Source organism: Ursus arctos, unplaced genomic scaffold (genome assembly GCF_023065955.2).
Source record: "Ursus arctos isolate Adak ecotype North America unplaced genomic scaffold, UrsArc2.0 scaffold_4, whole genome shotgun sequence".
Lineage (NCBI taxonomy): Eukaryota > Metazoa > Chordata > Mammalia > Carnivora > Ursidae > Ursus > Ursus arctos.
The window spans coordinates 52,116,176-52,141,880 of record NW_026623056.1 but is presented as its reverse complement, the minus strand read 5'-3'; the positions used below and the strand labels follow the sequence as shown (position 1 = coordinate 52,141,880).

At 36.4% G+C, this 25,705-nt stretch overlaps 1 protein-coding gene across 1 annotated transcript in view; it reads left to right on the top strand.

The window, feature by feature from the left end:
- Nucleotides 1–25,705, top strand: part of EPHA6 (EPH receptor A6) — an 815,563-nt gene that overhangs the window by 575,616 nt on the left and 214,242 nt on the right. The window contains exons 8-10 of the mRNA XM_026491624.4: nucleotides 7,013–7,121; nucleotides 10,206–10,279; nucleotides 13,245–13,370. Coding sequence (XP_026347409.1) covers nucleotides 7,013–7,121; nucleotides 10,206–10,279; nucleotides 13,245–13,370 — 309 coding nt within the window. The remainder of the gene's footprint in view (nucleotides 1–7,012; nucleotides 7,122–10,205; nucleotides 10,280–13,244; nucleotides 13,371–25,705) is intronic.

Below are 25,705 nucleotides of genomic sequence, written 5' to 3'. Positions count from 1 at the left end.
AAATTGCTTTTCTCTCATATTTTCCTAAAGACATGAAATTTATTTTTTAAATCTATTTTTTAGAAGTATTTGGATTCCAAGTAAAGAACCTCACTTTTTTTTTTCTCTTTAAATAGAAACAGCTAAAGTAAACCTCACTTACAATGGCATCCTGACTTACGCCAAGCATTGGCTAGGTGCTAAGCTCTTGTTCAGGAACAATTTTGCATCTCTTTTTGGATAATTGCTTCCTCTTAAGGAAGTGTGTCTTTTTTCTTTTTTTTTTTTTTTAAGATTTTATTTATTTATTCGACAGAGATAGAGACAGCCAGCGAGAGAGGGAACACAAGCAGGGGGAGTGGGAGAGGAAGAAGCAGGCTCATAGCAGAGGAGCCTGATGTGGGGCTCGATCCCATATGCCGGGATCACGCCCTGAGCCGAAGGCAGACGCTTTAACCGCTGTGCCACCCAGGCGCCCCAGGAAGTGTGTCTTTTTTCAAACCATACAGTGAAATAATTATTTTAATATACTTGTATTTTTCCAAGACTACAACCTTATTCCATTAAGCGAAGGGACATTTCCAATCAACTAGTCGCAAATAAATTTCATTTCTTACCTGGATGTCATTATTTCTTTTTTTTAAGCACAGGTTTGCTCTCTAGGACGTTATTTACATGAGTAAATGATATTCATTTTCTCCTACAAAACTAATTAGAAATAATCTTTTTAGGGTTGAAAAATGACAAATGGTGCTAACAGACAAGTTTTCATGCATGACAGGAGAATTTGCAACTATACTGTACTTTTCTGGAATCCATTTGGTAGATAGATGATTTTATGGTTTTTTTGTCTAAGTGTCTACTTAAATAAATCAGGTTCTTGAGACCTCTAACCAAGGAACAAGTCCTCCTCTTTCTCCTCCTTTCTTCCTCCTCCTCTTCCTCCTTCTCTTAACACATGTAGTTGACCCTTGAATAACACAGGTTTGAACTGTGCAGGTCCACTTACGCACAGATTTGATTTGATTTTAATTTTTTTTTCCTGCGAAAGTTTTATTGTTTTCACTTGGTCCAAGACTTGGCACAAGGCTCAAGAGTGGTTAAAATGCTGCATAGTTGCTACAGGGAGAGGTTCAGGCAGAAGCCCTGACATCACTGCCACTGGGCTCCAGAGGCTCATAGTTGCACATGAGCCTTTTTTTTTTTTTTTTTTTTTTTTTTGACAGAGTGAGAGAGTACAAGCAGGGGGAGCAGCAGGGAGAGGGAGAAGCAGGCTCCCACGCAGCAGAGAGCTCCAGGCGGGACTCGATCAGAGGACCTGAGTTGAAGGCACTCAACCGACCTAGCACCCCAGGTGTCCCGCGCATGAGGCTTTTAAAGAGATACTGGCCTAGCCCAGCCTGGAGCCAGCCGGCCTGTGGAGGTTAGTCAGGTGGTTGCCATCTTCTTGATGAGTTTCACCTCCTCATCCAGGAAGTGGTTCTACAGGAAGTCGCAGAGACAGGGGAGTTTGTGAGGCGAAACGCCGGGCAGGCAGATCTCGGATCGCCTGGTTCAGGTTCTTCCCGGGACCATAGCGGCTTCTATGGCGTCCAGGGTTTTACCTCCTCATCTTGGGACAGTTTCTTCCTGTCCTGGAAGAGGGTGTGACCTTCCCCGCTAGTTTTGCATCTTCAAGAGCCCTTCCTCACCGCCCTCCGGCTTCTCCTCAGCCGCCTCACAGAAGAAGGCGCCGACGCCCTCAAGAGGCATTATGGAGGGGGAGATGGAAGCCCGAAGAGAGGTAGGTGCAGGAGGCCTGCAGACGCGTGTTGACCAAGTGGGCGGCAGCAGCGTCCAGCTCGGTGGCATAATTCTGATGAACCTGGGAGTTCATGGTTGATCAGCAAGAAGGAAATAAGCTCTAAAAATGGTGTTGGCAGATCCCAGAGGCAGATGATAGCTGAGATTATGGTTCCAAGTTTGGAGGGTGGCTGGAGGCTGGAAGAAGGGATGTCCTGGGTCTGTTCTGTCCAAACATTGTCCAAGCAAGACAGGTTCACAGGACCACTGTGAGCACTGCCCATATGCATATTTTTTACAGTACTATAAATGTATTTTCTCTTCCTTATGATTTTCTTAATAACATATTCTTTTCTCTAGCCTAATTTATTATAAGAATATAGTATATAATACATATAGTATAACACACAACACGTGTTAATCAATTGTTTATGTTATTGGCAAAGGCTTCCAATCAGCTATTACTACTCAACAGTAGTTAAATTTGAGGGGAATCAAAAGATATACAGTGATTTTCGACTGCAGGGGTTGGCACCATAATTCTCACATAGTCCAAGAATCAGTGCCACTCTGTTGATTCATTGCTAGGGGCTGCTTATTCTTTTTCCAGAGCAACCCCCATGTATACCTTTTGTAAACAGTTCTTACACTTGTAATTATTTGTTCATTGTCTATCTTTCCCATGAACTGTAAATCCAGGAGGGCAGTAATGGTCTTTTTTGTTCATCACTGAAACTCCAGTGTTTATTTCAGTGTCTGCGATGTAATAGGTGCTCAGTAAATATTTGTTGAAGGAACTGATGCATTCTTTTTTTCTTTTTTTTTTAAGATTTTATTAATTTATTCGACAGAGAGGGAGAGAACGAACAAGCAGGGGCAGAGGCCGAGGGAGAAACAGACTCCCCGCTAAGCAGGGAGCCCGATGCGGAGCTCAACCCCAGGACCCTGGGATCATGACCTGAGCCCAAGGCAGCCGCTTAACAGACTGAGCCACCCAGGTGCCCCGGAACTGATGAATTCTTAACCTTAGATTCACATTTCTAAGCTTAATCAACTTAAGTTGATCACATGTAGAAGTCTGTACTTCGAGCAGCTTCTGCCTTCTGGAAAGTATTATCTCCAAGCATACAGAATAATTGGATTCTTCTGATTAAAATCATGTTGGGTAGACTTACTTCACATACATATAGCTACCTTCAGGGTAAATCTTTACCTATCTCAAGTGGAAGGTGAGGATATGGATTACCCTAGGTTAACCTAACTTTTTTTTTTCTTTAACCAGAATCACCCAGTGCAAACCATCATTCAGTCCATTCCCTCAAACATTTATTGAGCTACTACTATGTATCAGGCCTTATAGGCTGAATACTGTATTAGTTTCCTAGAGCTGCTGTCATAAATGACACACACAGCAGAAATTTATTCTCTCGCAGTTATGGAGTCCAGAAGCCTACCCCTTCCTAAGGCTCTAGGAGAGAATCCTTCCTTGCGTCTTCTAGGTCCTGGTGGCTCCAGGCATTCCTTGCCTTGTGGCTGCATAACTCCACAGTCTCTGCCTCTGTCTTTACATGGACTTCTCTTCTTTGTCTTCTTTTTTGTCTCCTTATATGAGACATTTGTCATTGGATTTGGTTCCACCCAGCTAATACAGGATGACTGATCCTTAACTTACTTGCACCTACAAATTCTCTCCCTCTCTCCATCTCTCTCTCTCTTTTTCTGTAGGGGCAAGGAGAGGGGTAGTGGAGATGTCATCATTCAACTTAACTATAGATACAATAGTGAATAATAAAATCCCTACCCTCATGGAATTTGTAGTCTAATTAAAAAATAAAGATTACAGAAGAAGTTCTTTCAATAAAACATGATTGAAATTTATTGGTAGAGGTAGTACAAGGCTCTGTGGGAACATAAGTCTGGGGACCTAATCAAATCTAAACAATCAGAGAAATCTGCCCAAATGATGTGATGTTCATGTAGGAGGGGTGACTAGGAATTGGCCATGGATGAGAGTTTGGCATTCTCTTTTAAGCAATTGGAATAAATTCAGCATAGTTAGAGAATGATAAGATATTAATCTGGAAATACAAATTTAGAGCCATTTGTAGAGAGCCTTGTGAACAAAGTTAAGGACTATAGCCTTCATCCTGAGATAGTCAGAACTTGGTGACTGGCCAACATTATTATGACAAGAGGGCAGAAATTATCCCCATTAAGGACCAAGAGCTGCAGCACAGATCATGAGTGTCCCTCTTATTTTCATCTGGCAAATCTTATTCTTTCCAATATTTGTAGCCTTTATGGTTAACACAATATCATAGTAAAATTGCTCTGAAAGGTTGTGACAAAGACATTTAATTCAACATTCTCATTTTACAGACCTGACACCAAGGTCAAGCAAAATAGATTGAGGACCCATAAAAGCACTGGATCTAGCCATTTGTTCTGTTAGTGAAAATGGTCATATAAAATACTGGCAATAGCATGGGCCTGGAGCCTAGCAAATTGGATTGGATTGCCAGCTTTCCTGTGAACAAGAAGTGTGACCTTAGACAAATAATATAACCACTTAAACTAGTACTAATAGTAGTACCTACCTGTTAAGACCATTGTGCAGAATAATTTGATACTGAATTTGAAGTACTAAGCATAATTCTCAAGAACAGTTTAGTATGAAACAAATAGTGGTTGCTGTTGATGATGATGATGTTCCTAATGTTTTCATAATCATCCCAGCCCCATAACCCATGGCATTTTACTCCCAGTATAATAGGGCATCACCTTATATGCTCTTATTTTCAAATGACTTATATATTTCTATACAGTTGAGCATTAAACAACATGAGGGTTAGGGACACCAATCCTTCCCACTGCCCCATTCAGTCAAAAATCCACATATAACTTTTGACTCCCCCAAAATTACTAATAGCCTACTGTTGACCAGAAACCTTACCAATAACATAGTCAATTAACACATATTTTGTATGTTATATGTATTATATACTGTATTCTTACAGTAAAGTAAGCTAGAGAAAAGAAAATGTTAAGAAAATCATAATAGAAAATGCACTTACAATACCATACTGTATTATTAAAAAAAGAATTGTGCATATAAGTGGACCCATGCAGTTCAAACTTGTGTTGTTCAAGGGTCAACTGTATGTTAATCTCCAAAGAACAGTGTTTAGGATTTCTGGTCCAGAAGTTAAGAAACAATTATACAGGCATATGCATTTTTCAAAGTGTCACAACTTAATATTCTGTTATTCAATTAAAATTTTAATTGAAGCAAAGTTCATAAATATGTAATTACAAGTGTGAAAAAGAAGATATATTAGTAAAACTGGCAGTTTGCTAAGTAATTATTTAAGTTAAACAACACCGTGTTCTGTAACAAAGTAATCTGATTTTCAAAAGACCCAGTTACATGATCTTCTCCTCTATCTGCACTTTGAATATACAGTCCCAATAAATCATTTGCTACCTGGCTATTGTGAAAATATGGGCTCCAATTTTAAAACTCTTGAACTATATTATATATTTTACAAATACAGCAGTTGCTAAGTAAACGTTTTCTTTTTAAATGCCATCTTCTTTATCTTCAAAAAGTTAGTGTTGTTTTCTGTAATATCTATTCCATTTAATTTGTTATTCAATAATTTTCAGTGTGAAAATGTGACATTTTAGAGCACGCATTAATTCCCACAATATCAGTGCTATTTTGAAGATTAGGAAATTCATTGAGGACCTAATAAAAAAAATCTTCAGCACATTATTTATTGGATAAGATGCAACTCTTCAACTTGTATCTGCGCAGATTATAAGCTAAAAGAAATAGATGCCTGAGTATATCTTAATTAAATCATAGTGACTAAAATCTAATTCCAAGGTTTAATAAATCCCTTACTGAAAACTGAACATAAATGATTTTTGATTTTATTTACATGTGGGTTTCTCAAAAAGCCTCTTAAATGCTGTAACTGGTTTCTTACTCAACAATAGCTTTTAATGTTCAGATATTTTCTAGTAGATAGGTCATTTTTATTGAGGAAGTTATTACTCTGGTTATAAATTTGCACATAGTATACTGCATACTTGATTCCCAGAAGAAGATCTACTTCCGTGAAAGTCTTAAAGTAGCCAAGTTTAATAAATGTTATGTTAGAGAATTAAATGTTTTTCAGTTATATTGTTTCTTTGGTTATAATGTTGGAATAATGTTATATTCTTTCTTTGGTTCAGTTTTCTGTGTATAAATGCTTTGATTAATAGATTTTTACAGTAATCAAAATAAAAATCAACATTTATTCTAGCTAAAGGATATTAAAGGGACTGATTGACTCAATATTTTAGAATATTGATAATTAACTGAATTCTTCATAAGAGAAATGAAACATAAATTGGAAGCTTGAATTCTGGTGATGGTCATGTGTGAAGTTGGGCAAGTTCTTTACCTTCTTTGGGCCTCAGTTTTCTCACCTCTGTTCCTAAGCAATAGTTCATATCCCATTCAATAAAAAATATATCTGACTAAAAGTTCAGTAATACACAAAATAAGTGCTAATGAATTCATTGAACTAATGTATTTTAAAAGATTCCTGGGAAGTAGTGAAACATGCATCCAATACAGGTTTAGATACAGTTTTGTCAATGAGAGAATTAATATGTTGTTACCATATGTTATCTAGTCTTTTCTTCAAAAAAGGAAGCTTTCAAATGTTAGTTTTTAAATTACTGCTAGACATCTAAGAACTTACACGCTTGTGCTGTAGAGTGTGAATTCTTAACTTTAGTGTTTGAATTAAGCTCCATGAAATATAAAAAAGCTCATTCTTAAGCGAATTATGCAATAGTTTTTCCACTTTTTAAAAATAGACACCAAAACAGTGGGTAAAGCCTAGTCTGTTGATTAAAGTGTTTAAGGAAATAAGTTAGCAGTTATATAAACAAAATCCTTTAAGTCCATCTGCTGATTTAAATTTGCAACAAATACTTAATCCTAAAATGTGGGATACTAAGAATTCATCTATTCTATTGGTATTTTTGTGGAAAAGGAGAAAGGGTTATGTCATGGGTTATGACCTCGATCCTCAGCCCTTATTTTAAGTTTGCATCCTGTGTGCCAAATAAAGGCAAATATTACAGGGATTTTTGGTGTCCATTACCATATTTCAAGCATATAATAAGTTGTGAAATAATTTTGGTGTGAAATGTCACCCAGGGAAATTCTAATTTTGTATTTGTGTTTCAGCTTCTGACATGGCAGCAGAACAGGGACAGATTCTCGTGATAGCCACTGCAGCTGTTGGGGGATTTACTCTCCTCGTCATTCTTACTTTGTTCTTCTTAATCACTGGGAGGTAACTAAAGCATACCAGATTACTACCAAGATTTGCGAATAACTGTTCTCTTATATACTTTGTATTCATATGCTTTTCAATGTAACAAACTGTGTTTGAGAGAAAAGGGGATCAGGGCAGATTCTGCTCTGACTGAAGTTTATGTAACAGAACCACCTGTCTAGTTCTCTGTATCAATAGGCTTCTGAATATGAAAGCAACTAACGACTTGATAAACACACTTTGAAAGCTAAGAATGATAAATTCTTAATAAGTTACTTCTGAGTTTTTCCTTTGCTACATTCAAATTATCCCATGAAAGAGATTGTTCCTGGGGGAAAAAATAATTCAACAGAGAATTTATGTAAATCTTAATATTATAGAATATATTATATTTATTCATTAAATAGTGAAAGGATCTATATTAGAGTTATATTAATTGGTTTTATAAACCCGGTATTTCTCCACTTTAGTGTAATAAGGATGAAAATTTAGAGTAACAATAAATTTAACAGAGCAAAAGACCTAGATTGAAATCCTGACTAGCTGGTCAAAGTGCTTCACCCATCTAAAACTTAGATTTCTATTTTTGTGCATACTTTGTGTAACAATGAATCAAAACCATTTACTGATTTTTAGATATATTAGATTGTTACCATGAGCTGGGTACTGACAATACAGAGACGTGAGTAAAGATAATATGTATGAAATCACAAAAAAGAACAAGTAGTATTTCTTATGTAAGCCTTGATATTAGGCCTCAGCTCTTTGTCAGATATTGTCAATATATTAGATCATATTTTTATTCCTACAAGGGGAAAAATAATTCCTTCTAGATTATCGGTAGGGGCACAAAAGAATACCTCAAGAGTTTTCCTGATAATCTGAAAAACACACATACTGCAAACAACCAGTGTCATGATTTAAAAGTGCAATAAGAATGCCAGAAAAAGTGTGCATCCATGATGACATCAGCCAAAGTATGCCATCTCAACTGGAAAATGTTGATATTTGATAATGAGCAGAAATAACAAAGAGCTACCTTCGGGCAACAGTTCAATGAGCTATAAACACCCTTTGTTTTGTTCATTTTAAAACTCTACTTACATATCAATATTTTATTAAAATTAATTCTAAAATTATAGAGGATATGCATGCATGGAAAATTATTATCTATAATTTTAGTGCAGGCTAAAGGTGCAGATCAATAAATTCACAAGTACTTAGAAGGCACTTGTCAAAGGTGGGTCCCTGCCTGACTGCAGCTGCTACCTGTTGAATGAAGGTGTCAGATTTAGTTGTAACAAACCCACTTTACAGAACTTCTCAAGGAGCAGAGAAACACGTGAGTATCTTAATGTGGTTGAGTTGAAATGGTGACTTCTTTATGAAATTAATTGTAAAAGGGACACATTTATCCCATGTGTATTTAAAATTTTTTTTGTATTAATAGACCTAGCATTGCTCTTGTGTAATAAATAGAAAGTATCTCAGAGTCTCCAGTGTTGGGAGGCTGATTAGCTGATAGAAAAGTCACAGCTATAGTAATAAGAAAAAAAGAAAAATATCTAATGAAAAAATGCAGGAAATACTGATAAATTAATCCTAATAGAAAGGACTAGTTTGGACTTGTCATGGTGCCCCCACCAGATACTGTTGCCAAGCACTCTTCTGTTTCTCTGTCCCTTTATACCTCAGGAATGTCTGACAGTTCCTGCCATCATCACAGCTTTGGTACAACCATCTTTTATAGTGGGAAGAAAACAAATTTTGGATTCTCTAAACCAACTAAACATTTAGTTGAAAGCAAAATATTCAATATAATATCCTACAAATACCAAACATGACGTACAAAATCCTTAATCACTAGCAGGGGAGAACTGCTTACAAAAACAACAGAAACAACCAAACAAAACCCTATGCATCCTGGTAGAGGTCTAAGCTTGTTTGCAAAACAAAACAAATCAAAATCCCAAAAATAACAGGTTGGAGTTCTTCTGATCCTATCTAGGACTGTCTTGCAAGAAGAGGGATTAAATACAATTTTGGTGCATGGAAAGGCACAATGACAATTAGGTTAAAAAAATAAGCATGCCAATACTTTATGTGTTGCTGTATGTTTAGCAAACCTTTAGCCTTTAGGCTAAATCAGTTTGCCCTAATGAACTTGAGAGATGCGCTCAAATGTTATCTTTATTTGGGATTTCTGAAGCAGAATTTGAATACCACTTAAAAAGAGAATTCAATGATGAAGAAAAATTTGTACTAAATTATTTTCAGTTTTTACATTCCATGTTTGCCCATTTATATAACATTAGGAACTACTTTAATATTCTACATCCTGGGGAAGACAATTTCAATTATACAGGATAAAAAAATTCATTTTGAAGTATCCCTTAAGCACCTTGATAGGGGAGTATTCATTGGAAATTGTTCTATAAAAACTGTATGACATTTCTGAATAAATACTCAATTTGCCATAGGGTTTGAGGATAAGTTCACATTGAAAGATTGGATTGTATACCACAGATGTATTCTGTTTAACCATTTGGAATTAGAAATTTGATGAACTGTCAAATCATATGGATGCTGATGAATTTATTCATGTTGAAGAAGTCATGCAAGATAAGCATCTCCTCTTTCTTAGAGCACTATCATCCCAAGAGAGAACAGAGCATACCTCTACCAAATTTCTGACATTAGAAAGGAAATCATGCTCTTTAGCAATGAAACCAGTAGACAGTTGTCTAAATGTCTGAGCTTTTGACTCAAAAACATGCTCTCATTTTGACTTTTAATGCTTTTACCAACTCCAGCTATTAGAAGTTATATAAGGAAGGACAGGATGGTTATTTCTGATTATAGAATATTCTCTAAGATTCCTATCATTTGGATCAATCAGTCCACTTGAGAGCATTTCGTTCTTATCTGGAGTTAATTTGGATATATACGAAAAATGTCATATGGAGTATTTTCACGTGTTATCAAGATTTTCTTAAAAAATGGCCTTTATGATAAGAACTTTGCCTATGGGTGATAGGTATTTTAGTTGGTTTTGATTCTCATTCAATTCTAAAACTAAGATTCTATTTACCCTTTTTAAAGATGCCAATGGTACATAAAGGCCAAAATGAAGTCAGAAGAGAAGAGAAGAAACCACTTACAGCAGAATGGGCATTGTAAGTAGTACAGTGACTCTTCCATTGTTTTACATTGTGCCAGCCCTTGAGAGTTCGTTTTAAACTTATATCCACGGAGTTGAGAAAATCTGAAAAAGTGTACTTCCAACCTTTCAGTATAAGAGTTTTCATCTGGTTTCCAGGTTTGTTTGTGGAAACTGCACCTGCTTCTCATTAAATGATAGTACTTTTTTTTTTTTTTTTTTTTTTTTTTTTTTTTTTTACTAATTCTGCTTGCTGGAAAACACGAAGACTGAATATGCTAAAAATACAAGATGACTGCTTATATCTAGTTATTTACCATTCACAGTGGCTCCTGAATGTGATTTGGTTTTATTTAGTAGAGCATTAGCCATGGAAATATTAAGGAATTTTTATTCTTTCTTGTAGTGACTGTCATTTAAACACATAACAAATCAATTTACAATTCATTAACACTAAAAAAGAAAATCAGCTCTTTAACTTTTAGAATATGTATGAAATCCTTGAGCTGACTACAAGGTTATATTCATTTGTAGAATCTCTTCCCAAGCAAGCTATAATTACCACTATAGTTGGTTTGATAATTGCCACCCTCTCCTCCCCAACGCCCACCTCCACCTCCACCTCCAAATGGCAGACTACTTTGTCAAGACAGTTTCTCTGTCGTGGGGCTGAATTACCAAGAAAGGGATGTTCTCTAATTAACTGCACTATAGAGATAATGTGTGAGGCACGTTGTTTAACTATTTAAACTCATCTTTACTTCAAGTTGAGCAAAAGGAATAAGGGACTTTTCAATCTATAACATTCTCTGATGGGGCAGAAAGGATTTAAGTGAGGGTATTATCAATTAGAGGGATGGGTTAGGACTATTTCTAGGCTCACAAGATTTTCCAGTGGTCTACGGACTATCTGCATTAGGATGTTCCATCCTCACTCACCGAAGTTCTGACTCAGAAGGTCCATGGTAGGGCCACGACATATGCATTTTTAGCAAGGTCTCCCTAGTTGCTCTTTTTTTTTTTTTTTTTTTTTTTTACAATACATTTGAGACTCGCTGCATTGGCAGAGAGCAGAAAGCTGAGACAGCCACTACCATCCATGGGATGAGCTGGGAACACTGTGAACAGTTGTGGAAAACTGGATCCAAACACCTGGACGGATGACATATGCCGAGCCACCTTAAGATTGACTGCAGGGCATTTAGTACTGAAATGCAGAAGAAAGAGATGCTTCTGGGGTATTTATTATCTGTTTTCCAACTAGCAGTTTACCATAAACTAAACCAGATGGGCCCAGCAAGAAGCAGTGAAAATAACCTAAGGCAGCCAAAGAAGTAAAAGAAAAGCAACAAACCCATGTTTAAGAAGCCATGGATAAGTTAAATAAGTAACTAGATAGTTAAAATTGGAGCTAAGTTTTTTTTTCCCCTATACTACATACATTGTGTTTACACACACACAAGAAAGTAATATTAACACCTTAAATCCAGTTAGATACCACTAATCATCTAGTAGTAGCCACTGTATTTGCATTTAGATTTTTCAATCTGAAACTACAACTCCCATTAAGTTATAAAAATATCATAAGGAATATGGACCAGAGGTAAAGATGATCTGTTCTCTTTTCCTCCAGTCTAAACTTTGGGAAGTCAAGAAAAGCACAGTATTTTAGAATCATTATCAGGCCTAAGTATACCTAGAATGCTTTACTGGCGATATTTTGGGAAGTACTAATCTCATGGGTGCATATCTGGTAGCAGGAGATAGTAGGCAAAAAGTAACGAAAGAAGGCAACAGACATACAGAACTCATGAAGCAAATTCTGCTAATGGCATTTCATCACCTCCTCTAAACTCACTTTATCACTTTTTCTTTGTTTGCTTTTGAGATTTTCTTGCAAGAGCATGTTTCTAAGGAAACCTAGCCAACACTTAACTCAGGGTATCGTATGGTTTTCAAAATCAAAAGCAAGATAACCAAGTATTATCCATCCTCTATGCCACGAATTTGTATTGATCTTTTAATCCCTAGTAATTCATATTTAATAAAGGTTTGCTGTATGGTTATTACCTATAAAACCATACCTAAGGAATTTGGAAAGATAAAAGGTGTATAAGAGATGATCTATCCTCCAGGCGCTAGCAGTCTAACCTGGAAAACAAAAACCAACCAGCAAAACCAAGGAATATCCATCCACAGGCAGTCTATGACTTCTTCAGATAGTGGAAGAAGTTGTGGATGAATATATAATCACACCTTCAAGTTTTCCAGCCATCCTTATTCATCATTCTAACTGTTGGGCTGTGAGCACTCCGCCCCTTTCAAAGAGAGTAGCAGCTACACAGCCAGTGACCAGATTTGGACCTTAGATTCCCACCCTTAACTCCAGGATCGACAGGGGGTCCTGTCCAGGATCATGTGCAGCCTGGCTATGAAAGCAACCCCAAGAACAGGAAGGGCTGATGTCCCTTGTCATTGTCCATCGCTGTGCCATGGGATCTGTTCTTTACTGCCCGAGAGTTTCTGGACTGAGGCATGATTTTGGAAAACCCATTGCCTAGTGCTAGTTCGAAGGGTCCAGGAGGGACACTAACAGGCTTGCTTGTTTGGAGGGAAAGGCTTATGTTTTTTTCCCCCATGTCCTAAGCTAGATCCTGTATGAAATGTACGGGTTGTTAGTGAATAAGCGAGCTGATTAAACATTTTACAGAGATATAATAAATATGTTTTCTGGAGTCTGTCAGCTCACTCTCTATTAAACCACCAGTTCATTTTACATTAACAGGTAAATAAATTCTTGACTCTAAGTACTCAAAGCTTTAATGGGGGGTGAGGAGGAGTGGGACAAAAAGAGAAGAGAATTAAATTTAAATAATTAACAAGAACGACTACTTTAGTATGTCAATCCTTGTTTTAAACATACACAAGATGTGTAATTACTAAAATATTTTAAACTAAATCAGTCTTCTATTTTGTTGCAGTACGTTTCCCAGGAATTAAAACTTACATAGATCCAGATACATATGAAGACCCATCCCTCGCAGTTCATGAATTTGCAAAGGAAATTGATCCTTCAAGAATTCGCATTGAGAGAGTCATTGGGGCAGGTAAACACAAAATCTGTACTTTTGAAGATAAGATTCCTTGATGGTTTTGTGACTGGTTTATCAACATAATATTTTAAATCTTAGAAGTTTTAGTCATTGAAAATTTTTCAGAAATGAGAAGTAAATTATCTTCTATATGTTATTTTTTTAAGTATTGTAAGCACGTAAATTCATTTTCTAAGCAATGAAAGAATTCACAGATGTTATTTTTAACTCCTGTAGTCTTCTTTCAGTATGAGATAACTTACAATGAAACTAGAGTGATGTATGAATTTATTTTGAAGATACAACTTCATGAGTTTTTCATAAGTTATCATAGATTGACTCAGGCCCCAACATCTATAGACATATACTATAATAAGTATTCATATTGATGACCTTGAGGCTGAGCAAGATCCAGAAGTGTTCTGGAAATCAATGAGGATAAAATTAGCTTCAATATAATGTTTTATGTCATTTCAATGCTAATTAGTGATTTTCCCTATGTAGAATGTTCAAACAGAGCACTATTTTATTCAACTGTTCTGGATAAATACAAATTTATTGTGAATTAGCTCCCAAGAGTTTACTCTGTACATTACTTAGGGCAGAGGCTAAGCTGATGTAACAAAGAGACCCCAGAATATTTATTCCTCTTTCAAATCCTTGACCTAAGGTGTATGGTCCATGTTAGCAGAGGAGCTGTTATTCAGGAGGTTTTGACAGGATCCAAGTTCCTCTTACTCTTTGCTCAGCCTTCCCTTAGTGTGTCATCCTCCTCTGAATGGTCAAAGCCTTCCAGCCCGTGAGAAGGAGAAGGAAGAAGTTTGGTCTTTTTTAGCTTTGTCTTTCAGGCAGTAACATGGAAATTGCAAACATGTCTATTCACATCTCAGTTGTCCAAATGCAATTACGTGGGCACCAAGAGAGAGAATTTGAAATATTTCCAGTAATCTCTGACTGGGCAGCCATGCCTGCAGCTAGGAAGGGGAGGGAGAAGTGTAAGTAGAGAAGGGAGACTGGATCCTGAACGGGGGAATTCATCTCCCCTAGATACTGGATACCTGTGTAATCCTTGGGAGTGAGCAGAACATACCAAAGCATGGCCATTCCAGCCAGGCGTCATGTCTTCGCAAAGACCAAAGAAAGCAGCAGATTATCCTTTGTCTCTTTCCAAAGCCCTTCTTCACCAGAGGACGAGCTGCATAGTTTGCAGGGACCAATGCAAAATGAATATGTAGAGTCTCTTGTTAAAATGTTATTAAGAATTTCAAGACAGTGACATCAGAACTTTAAGCAAATGACTAGGCCCTTCTAAACTCAAGACTCTGTAAGACTAGTCCCATTAAGTGGACTTTGTTCCCCAGATACACAGAAATCTAGCACTATATGAGAATTCCAGAGGCATTTGGAGAGAGCCCTTCCTTATATCACTTTATTCTTTATGTACAATGGATCATCTCATCTCCTGCAAGGCCAGATCTCCCTTTGAAAGCTGACACAAGGGGCCTGTACACTTAATCCTGATGCTTACAGCTGAAGAGGCTGTCTTATCAGAAAGATTAAGAACCTGGAATGAAACCAGATTCTCTACTCTGTTCTCTTGAACATAAAGCACATCAGTGGGCATTAAAGGTATAATTCAAAGAGTGATTGAATTATATTCATTTAGTTTGGGTATTCATTTACTTAAGACAGCAGAGGAACAGAGGTGAGAGGAGGCCAAATAATTCCATTGCACCCTATATTTGGCTTTCATCCTCTGGTGCCCAAGAAAAAGTGGCATGTCTTTTTATACTTTAGTGTTCAGTCCTTATGTAGATACAATAGAAGCATTTTCCATTATAGCCCTTTGTGCATAAAGTAAATGCCAGTGTCTGAAATCATGTTGAGAAATAAAATCAAATGTCTAAGTGTTAACAAATAAATTATTTTCATTTTTAGCTTTTAGGTTTTTTTTTTTCAACCAAAATGTAAATTTTGCCCTAAAAAAGTATAATATATTGGGGCACCTGGGTGGCTCAGTCGTTAAGCGTCTGCCTTCAGCTCAGGGAGTGATCCCAGAGTCCTGGGATAGAGCCCCACATCAGGCTTCTCTGCTGGGAGCCTGCTTCTTCCTCTCCCACTCCCCCTGCCTGCGTTCCCTCTCTCGCTGGCTGCCTCTCTCTCTGTCAAAAAAAAAAAAAAAGTATAATATATTGCCAAAGGACACAGTAACTGTTAAAGAGACTCTTTTAATATCATATTCCCCCTACCTTGTCTAACCTCTAATAAGTCGTATTGGGATTCCTCCAAAGACAGACTGTCTAAACCATGTAGTTAATCCTATACATCAGTGTTTCCTCTTTGTATTTATTCACCTTTGATTATTTCAACTTCCAAGCAATATGCTGTGTTTTTATTGTCCACCTTCAGAAAAGTCATAAAAATGCTTTATGAGATGAAGTTGTAACCTAACATTCCTCTTTGCATTCCTGGCCAGTACTACTTTGTTAATGAACTCCATTATGTCACGTTTCTAAAACTCTATTTGTAGGTGGAAAAAATTAGTGAGTATGTGGACATTTCTCATGGCAGCAGTGTGAAAAAAGCACTGTTTGGTCAAACTAAAGAAGAATTAATAGAATTATGTTAACATCTATGACATAATTACATAACTGGTTACTTGCCCAACATTTTACTGTAAATACTTTCTTGGGTTGTCTCATATCCTCTATTTTTTCCTATTTAATTGTTTCTTCTCAGACTCCTACTTTCTCATCATATGTGTGCATTAGGTATTCCCCTTGGAAGTGTAAATTAAATGACTTAAGTGTTAGTATAGACACTGGACAGAGGTATGTTGGAATGGGGGAGATAGGAGAGAAGCAAGATATCACGTGTTAGTAATTGTCAGGGGAAAGACATTTAGGTCTGATTATGGCTACTCTCTACTCTCAGTGCTTTAGAGAGGATACCTATGTGGAACCCACATAGAGGATATCTATGTGTAAAAGGAATTCATGATTCATTACTGAAGAAAAATCAATAAGACCTACATGGCTCTTGGTGAAAAAATAGTTTAAAATGCTGTCCTGGGGTCTGTCCAGAGTAGTGAAGTGTTCCAACTCTATGCAGAGAAGAGCCTGCAGAGGTGCGGTGGGTAGGCAGCAGGTATAGTCAGTAAGCTTCTGAATTCTGGGGTCCCTTAGTGGGATTAGACTATAGATGAAAGAGGGAAAATAAGCTGAGGGTTGGTAAAGACTGTGCTCCCTACAGGCTCATGCTTTTGATTCAGGTCAGGTCTAGATAAGGGTGAGTGGTCCAGTTTGAATAGTTCCCAAAGGTGACTTGAGTTTGGAAGTTAAGTTTTGAGTCAAACAAAATAGAGTTGAGTAGTAATTCTGCGATTTTAACAGTTGCATGATTTGGGCCAAATGCTGGGCTTCAGTTTCCTCATCTGTAAAATGGGCGTATACTACCTACCTTCTGGGGTTGTTGTCAGGCTTAATTGAGATAAATATGTATAAGCACCTGGCATTCAGCACAAGGGATGGATGCAACAAATCATCTTGACCTATCTCCTCTAGAATGTGTTATTGTCAAAGCCTTAATATAAATAGATATCTCCCTTGTGAAATTGAATTTTAACCTTTGGTAATGATAATGCTTTCCCTAACTACTTCCCTTTGGAGATTCTTTAATTCTGGTGATGATGATGATTAAAACTTGTTTTTTATTCAGTACCTACTAAAGGCCTGGCCCTGTGTTAAGTGCTTTTCATGTATTTTCTTATGAAATTGTCATAATAATCCCACGAGGTAGATAGTATTCTCATTTATGATGAAGAATGAGGTGAAGAAAGATTAAGTGACTTGCTCAACATTATAAGACTAGATTAGTAGAAGACCTGGGGTTTAAACCCGGCTATGGCCAACTCCCAGGGCTACCATTCTTAACCACCGTGTTATATTGTATCTATGCCATTCATTTTATTCTCCCTCAAACGAAAAAATTTTGCGTCCAGAAAAGGTATCAAAATGTGCTTTAAAAGGCAACCATTCCCAATTTTTAAAATCTTAGGTAGTTTAAAGATATTTAATATCTTATTGACACAAAAAATTTAATTGAAAGATAATCAGGAAATCATTTTGATGAAAGAATATTGAATTTCTTATTCTGTATGGATATTTAGAGAATATATTTTGTGGAGAAAAGAAAATAATTAATACTTAAACCAAAGTCTGGAAGACCCAGTTACAGAGATATTTACAATCTAGAAATAATTTCAGTTGGTAAAATTTTATTATTAATATTTTATCATTCATGAAAATGAGAATTTATAGACATGAAAGCTTGTTCATATTCTTTTAAGATTCTAAGTATTGCATTATTTTTTGTGTAAGAATCCAAAAATTATATACTTACATGCTCCCATATCACAAAACATGAGAATAATGGATAAATATGAGAAATTGGAGAATATGGAAAATGAAAAACAATCCAGAAATTAAAGTAGACAAAATTATTTATGAGACCAAAGAAATAATGCTTCAAATAAGTAGAGGCAAACCATTGAGCGTTTTCATGGTGGGGGTGGGGAGGCACTTTTATGTGCAAGACTGCTGCTGGCCAGAGGGGCCTATTAGAATTCTTTTCCTTGTGTTTTGCTCTAAAGAACCACTGTCATTCTAAGGCCAGTATTGTCAAATGACATTTATTGCTTGTATTTACATTTCTAAAATTTGCCTTCTCTTTCTTAAATAAAGGTATGTCTTTCTAGAATATTAAAAGCCCTAATTTAACTAATGATAAGATTATTCAGAATAAGTAGGGCATCTTTGAACAATTGACTTATCAATGTAATTCAAATGAACTGTCTCAGAAAAATTAGCAAATCTCATGTTGGTGCAATACATAGCATCTTTTCTGGTTTTTTGCTTTTTTTTTTTTAAAGAGTGCTTTCCAGGCTTCTAATTGGGAGACATAGTATATAATCATTAAATATTTCTTAAATTAGTTGTTAAAAAATAAACCCCAAAATAGCTACATTAAAGTTTTAAGAAAGAGAAAAGCATGGGAAATGATATCACACTTAATCTGTAACATTTCTTAACATGTTCACTGAGAAATGTTTGTTAGCTAGCTAATATCTACTTATAAAAGGCACTGTGTTAATTGGTTTTTTTTTCATATTAAGTCACTATGCTTATCAAAAACATATGTAATCAACCTGTCTTCCACAACCTTTGTCTTGGGACTTTCAGCTTTACCCAAATGTTATATGACAAATCCTTAGGAAACTTATTCAATATCTAGGCTGAATACAAACACACACACACATTTATACACACACACACACACACACACACACTTAAAATTTCTTTCACTGTAAATTTTTTTTTAAATGAGTTTTCTAGGACACCTTTTTTTTTTTGTATATCACTATTCTATTTAATAGTGGCAGCTTATCTTTGTTCATCAATACAGGCCTGAATTTCCATGAAAATGCACATTTCCATTTAAATGAAGTGAGCAGCTCTGTTGCAAAGGAGACTATCAAGATCATCTATCTTCTTTGACTTTTTGCATCATAAAATGAAATACTGTGGCCAGAGGACTGTAAAACAGAAATTCCCAGGCTAAAAGAACCAAGTCAGATTAGGATAGAATCATTATTTTACACATATCTTGAGAGATAATGAGAAAACTGGTAAACTGAATTTTAATCATGGGCCAGAAAAGGTCACTGAAAGGCTCTCCCTTTTTCAGGGCAGTACTGAACCTAACCCATTATAAAAAAAAAAAAAAAACAACAAAAACCAAAAAAACTTGCCTTGCTGAGTATCTATAATTTTGAAACATTATTCCGTTGAAAAAAATCATTCTTGTGTCTCTAAACCCATAGGGCACCCTCTTTTATTTGACCTTCCCTCTTTCCCTAGTCTCAGCGGAAATGCATAATATCTCCCCGTCATTCATATTCTGTTCCTTTATCTATACAGAACTCATTATTGCCTCTACTATCAGCCTTCTCTTCTCTTGGCTTAGTGTCACCATATTTTTTCTCTTCCTAGAATAGTCCAGGAAGTTTTAACTGTTGGTTTCTCAGCAATCATCTGCAGGTAAAAGAAAGTCAAAAGGACAACAAAAGGGGTATAAAAAGTGAATGACAAACCAGTGATTTATTCAGCCTAATATTTTGTTCTGTTATTGCCATCTCCTTTGAGGTCATAGTTGTACTTGCTAATGTGCAAGGCAAAACGCTTGCTTTCCGGGCCACTCCTAATTCTCTGCAGCCATCACCCAATTAGCCTTTCTAGAATCTGTTCTTTCTTCAGTTATCGTAAAGGAACTCTCTCATGCCCTGTATGATTTTTGTTTCTCTTCTGCAACTATATTGTATTTTTTTGCAACATGACACGAGGAGTGTAGGCAGTGTTCCAGATGTGGTTTCATAATTCAGTTTTTATAAGAAGAAACTTGAGTTTATGGCCTGTTTTCTCCGTATTTAATGAGATGATCTTCTCAAATGCAAATGTCTTTCTTGTCCGTCAATTGAAAAGATTTATGGTGGAGGTCAGATTAATTTTCTTTTCTATTCTTAAAAACTCCGTTGTCCAACCAATTAGACTGAAAATAAGATCAACAGTAGATTCTGGCAAGACTTTTGTGCCTTTTACTCAAGAATTTCATAGCATTCTAAATCAAATGATGTAATGAAAAATGGGCTTTATCCATTCTCCCTGGACATTATAATATGAATAAAAGGAACAGACAAGAGCCAGACAGACCCAGGCTTGAATCAGTTTTACTTTTAATTCACTCCATAACCTTCAGCAATTTAGTAATATCTCAGAAATTTGGTCTGCTCACCTATAAAATGGATTCATCATCATAATAATAAGTATCTTGTAGGATTAATATAAAATTTAAAGATGACACCTACTGAGGCTCTGGCATACAGTAAACACTTAGTAAAAGGACAGAAACAGGACTATTGGGTTAAAAATACTTTCTATATTCAGTGAAATGGCTAAGAAGAATGGCACTCTATACGCAACCCTTAAAATACTTTTGATATAATAGCACCTGCCCATACAGAATTCCATTCCCAATGCCGTAGTAACTGGAATGATATATATGATTTTCTGAGTCAGTTGAAAATTAGCAATTAAAAATGGAGTTTTATTTTTGGCAGTATATTAAGTGGTATGCCCATATGAACAAATTCTTTCCTTTTCTGTTTTTCTTTTTAATTAAACCCAAAACTTATTTCCCCCTGTAACTTATGAGGTTATATTGTGTGTGTGTGTGTGTGTGTGTGTGTGTGTGTGTTTATTTTTACTTTTAACTTAACAATCATATGATGAAATGACTTTAACAAAACAAAATTTACTTCAATATCTTAAAGTAAAACCATTGTAAGCTAGTCTTATCAGTTTATTCCCGGAACATCTAAAAAATTAGTAGGTTGATTTATCAAAGATAGGACTATATATCAATTTTATAGACTTTAAGTTAATTTTATTTACTTGTATTTCAACACTCCACATTTTATTTGGGGGGCCATTTAGTGTACATTTGCTATCTTACATATGCATTTCCTACTCGTGCAAGATGCCTCATCCTAGTAGCTGTTTGAGAAATGCTTGTAAATAAATAAACAAGTGAGTAATTAAGTGAATGACCAGAAGAATATAGAATAATTTTTAAGTAATTCTTTTAAATGACTATGTCTATCTGGTAATCAGCAAAAATGCTAATATGGAGGGTAAGTTAAAGCACAACACAATAATATTATATAAAATCAAACACATAATATATATAAAGGAAAAATAAGGGGGAAGAACAAATTTATAGAGGACAATTGTGAATTATAGTAGTCGCAATACTTTATGTTAATAATTGATAAATCAGACCAAACTCATAGAACTTATTATATACCTTTGCATTTGCATAGTGAAATATAGAATTTTACAGAAAAGATTACATTGTAATTTTACTTTCTATTGAGCTTGTGTAACACGAGGTAATTTTGAAGAGTTTTTTTTATTACTTACAAAGAACTTAGTAATTTTCCAAACGATAAATATTTTGATAAATATTGATAAAATATTTGGCAAAATGAAGAAAACTTGGCATCTGTTTTCAGAAAAGCACTCCAAGGAGATTGGGGAACTCTGGGTACATCTTGTATAGAAAAAAAAAAAAAAAGGATACATTCTCTTAAGGCTAAGGGCCACAAGAAAACTGACACATCATCAACAACTTTTGGCCCTTATATTTCATTAGTTATCTCTTGCTACATAACAAATCACCCTAAAACTTAAAACAAGAACATTTATTATCCTAAAGTTCCTATGGGTCAGGAATTCAGGCACTGGTTGCTGTGAAGGTGTCAGCTAGGGCTATTGTCTCATCTAAAGGTCTCATCTGAAGCTCGGATGGGCGAAGATATACTTCCAAGCTCGTTTATATGGCTGCTGTCAGGATACAGTTCCTTGAGGGTTATTGCACCGAAGGCTTTAATTCCTCACTGCCTATTGGTTGGAGAACACCCTCAGATTCCTGCTATGTGGGCCTCTCCAACAGGGTAGCTTATTTCATTAAAGCCAGCAAAAGAGTCTGCTGTCAAGATAGCATACTACATTGGTGAATAATGAGATGTGAATTAAGATCATAAATCTTATTATATGATTTGCTTATGTCATACTGTAGTGCATTTAGCATGAGGTAATTAGTTCATTGTTCCCGTAGTGATACTTGTGCTCAGTCTATGTATTTAACTAATGACTTCTGTCTTTGTAGCCTGTCCAAGTTATCTTTTGCTATGTGACAAACCATCCCAAACTAAATGGTTCAAATAGTAATCATTTCATTTACTCATAATTCTCTGGGTCAGGATTTTGGTTTGGGTTTTGCTAGAGATGGGGGTTGTCTTCTGGTCTTGCCTGGGGTCACTCCTATGAATGAAAGCTCAACTGGACAGTATTGCTGTTAGGTGGTTGGTCTAGGGGGATCTGGTTCCGTATGGCTTCTCCCTCATCAACAGCCTAGGTGTGACAGTCTCAAGGCAAATGTTCTAGGCACATAAGAAAAAGAGTTGTAAAGTTTCTTTAGGCTTTGGCCCTGAACTCCTATGACATAATTCTGACACTTTATGTTGGTCAAAGCAAGTCATAAGGCCAGTCCAGATAACAAGGTGGAAAAATAGATTCTACCTCTTGATGAGAGGAATGGCAAAGTCACATTACAAAGGGCATGCATACAAGGTTGGGAAGAATTTATAGTCATGTTTTACAATCTACTGTAGAGATGATTATTTGAAAAAAAAAATGAATCATCATTTGGTAAGCCTAGCATGGATAACAGCTTATGAATTTATTTGCTATTTTCTCTCTATGCCTACTTTTGCTTTGTACTCCTAATGAACGATATTCGTGTTTTCCTTACTTAGTGACTACTAGGTAGTCTGCATTGGGTTAGGTACTATGAGGTCTACAAAAATGAGTAACAAAGGAGCTCAGACTCAAGAAGGACATGAAGGAGGGGCATGTGGGTGGCTCAGTTGGTTAAGTGTCTGATTCTTGATTTTGGCTCAGGTCGTGATCTCAGGGTCATGAGATTGAGCCATTCATCAAGCTCTATGCTGGGCACAGAGCCTGCTTAGGATTCTCCCTCTCCTTCTCCCGCTGCCCCTCTCCACACCATTCTCTCTCTCACTTTCTGTCTAAAAAATAAAAGAAAGGTAAAGAAAAGAAAGAAAAAAGAAAAAGACATGAAAGAAAGTATAATACATAAGGTAGAACAGAGAAGTAGAAAGGGGGTAGAAAGAAGAAGCATCATAAGTGAACAAAACATATGTGTAAGTCACTATTGAAATACAAAGAATCTAGAGATCACTGTGGATTTAGCAGTTAGATGCATTAGGAAGATGGCATTTGAAAGATAAAAAATGCCAAGATGAGGGAACAGCAGTGTAGACAGGGAAAGAGCAAAGTGGTAGAAGAAGCGTGGAGATTGTAAAGAAGAATTTTGGAAAATTTCAAGAGATTTTAAAGTCAGATGTCACTGGCTCTTTACTTTTTCTAATTTCTCTTCAAAGCCTAGGCTTTTCCTTTTTCTTGACACAAATATAACTCTAGGCCTGTTTCTTGGCTGTTAATTGTAATGGCCTTGTTAGTTTGGTGACTTTTTAGTTTTAATGACTTATAAAGTTTAAAATGATTAAAGAAAAGAGGAATTTTTGCTTTTATTGGGCGAATAATAAAAATAAAATAAAATGTCTTTGCTTCATCCTGACTGTCTTGTGAAGCAAATGAGATAAAGTTGTTTCTAACTGACCATCCAACCTTTATCAAAACATAACCAGTGAAACTGTTCACTGCCCCTCCAGGCAGCACATTCCTTCAGGAACAGTTCTAATAAACCGAGAATCTCTGCAAGTAAAAACGTGCTTCCTTATAACACCGTGTATAACCTTAGAACACGACCCACTGGTACTTGTTCTGCAAAATTGAATTTATACAAAGTAACTCCAATCCTTCTCCTCTACTCCATGACCCTTCAGATGTTTGAAGATAACATGTGAACCTCATAAATCTTTCTCTTCCAGTCTCAGTTGTCTAAACCTTTCAACCATTTCCATCCGACATGATTTCCAGATACTTCATCATTCAGATAACCTTCTCTGGGGAACTAGAGTTTTTCTCTAAGTCTTTTTAGAATTGAACCCAATATTCCAAATATTTTTCTGATTAATGCAGAAGACAAAGGGCTATTTCCCTTCCTGCTGTGCTTCAATTAATGCAGCCTGAGTTTGCATTTTGCTTTTTGAACAGCTGCCATACACTGTTGGGAGAGGGAGCACTTACTGCCAGCTTATCCCCAATGGTCCTTCTCAAATGAGTTGCTCTTATGCCAGACTTGTTTCTATACATGTCCAACTGATTTTAGGATGGTGAGTGCAAGGCTGTGTTTTATTTATACACCTCTGCTGTATACCTATATAAATTATGTATATTCTCTAACCAAACTGACATATATTTTCTCATATTCCCATTTAATAAATATTCCTATCAAATCTTATCACATTTGTATAGGTGGATTTTCCTCAGCTCTCCAGGTCTTTTTTCATCTCACTTGGGTCAGCCTGCATAATTATGCTCCTTTCCCGTATCATCTGACTTTGTTCTGCTTAGCAAGTCAGTTATACGTCTTTATCATGACTGAGCTCGGTGCTCCCTGTGTGGCAATGTTTTAATATACTCTCTCATTTTCTTCTTTGTTAGGATAACTGTGTTTGCATTGTTGGAATTCTGTATTTTATGGACACTTATCCCTCCCGTTTTATAGAATCTCTGATCATGGAATCCAATCCAATCCATGTACAGTTTAATGAAATGTAATATCTACAATTCTGGCTAGGGCTTTTTTCTTAAGCTTTTAGGTATCTTAGAATGAAAACAGCCAGTTTTTTTTTTTTTAAAGATTTTATTTATTTATTTGACAGAGAGAGACAGCCAGCAAGAGAGGGAACACAAGCAGGGGGAGTGGGAGAGGAAGAAGCAGGCTCCCAGCGGAGGAGCCCGATGTGGGGCTCGATCCCACAACGCCGGGATCACGCCCTGAGCCGAAGGCAGACACTTAACGACTGCGCTACCCAGGCACCCCGAAAACAGCCAGTTTTGGGGCCCCTGCATGATACAGTCAGTTAAGCATCCAAGTCTTGATTTTGGTTCACGTCATGAGATCAGGATTATGAGATCGAACTCCCCACCGTGCTCAGTGGCAAGTCTGCTTGAGTTTGTCTCTCTCCCTCTCCCCTTGCTCCCCTCACTCCCTCTCTCTCTCACTGAAATAAATAAATATATTTTTTAAAAAGTTTAGAAGAAGATGGTCAGTTTCCCCAAGTTTCCAGCCCTTACATTTCATACATCTTTATTCAGAACTAGGTCTGAATCATAATTCATTGACTTGCTGAAAGATGGAAACAGCAGCAAGGCTGGTATTTATGATCTTTGTAGCCTCTTGTGTATTGCTTTCATGATGGAGTAAATACGCTCACAGGATGAGAAAGTGTGTTATGGAAGGATTGCTTAGAACTTGCAGCAGCTGGGCTTTCTGTGTTGGCCAGTGCAGTTCCTTGTTTAAAGGGAAACGTTTGGTACTCTGTCCCTGCCAGAGTCTTTTCTGTGGTTCCCTATCTTGCGTCATTCTATCAAGAAAGGTAGTCTCTCTTTGATATCAATAGTAGGCAAGAGTTACTAAATGTTTGCATGATTGAAGCAAGCTTTACATGTATTTATCATCTCTTTGAGTCCTCACAGTGCTGAGAATCACAAAAGTTACATATGTCCATTTTACAGACAAGG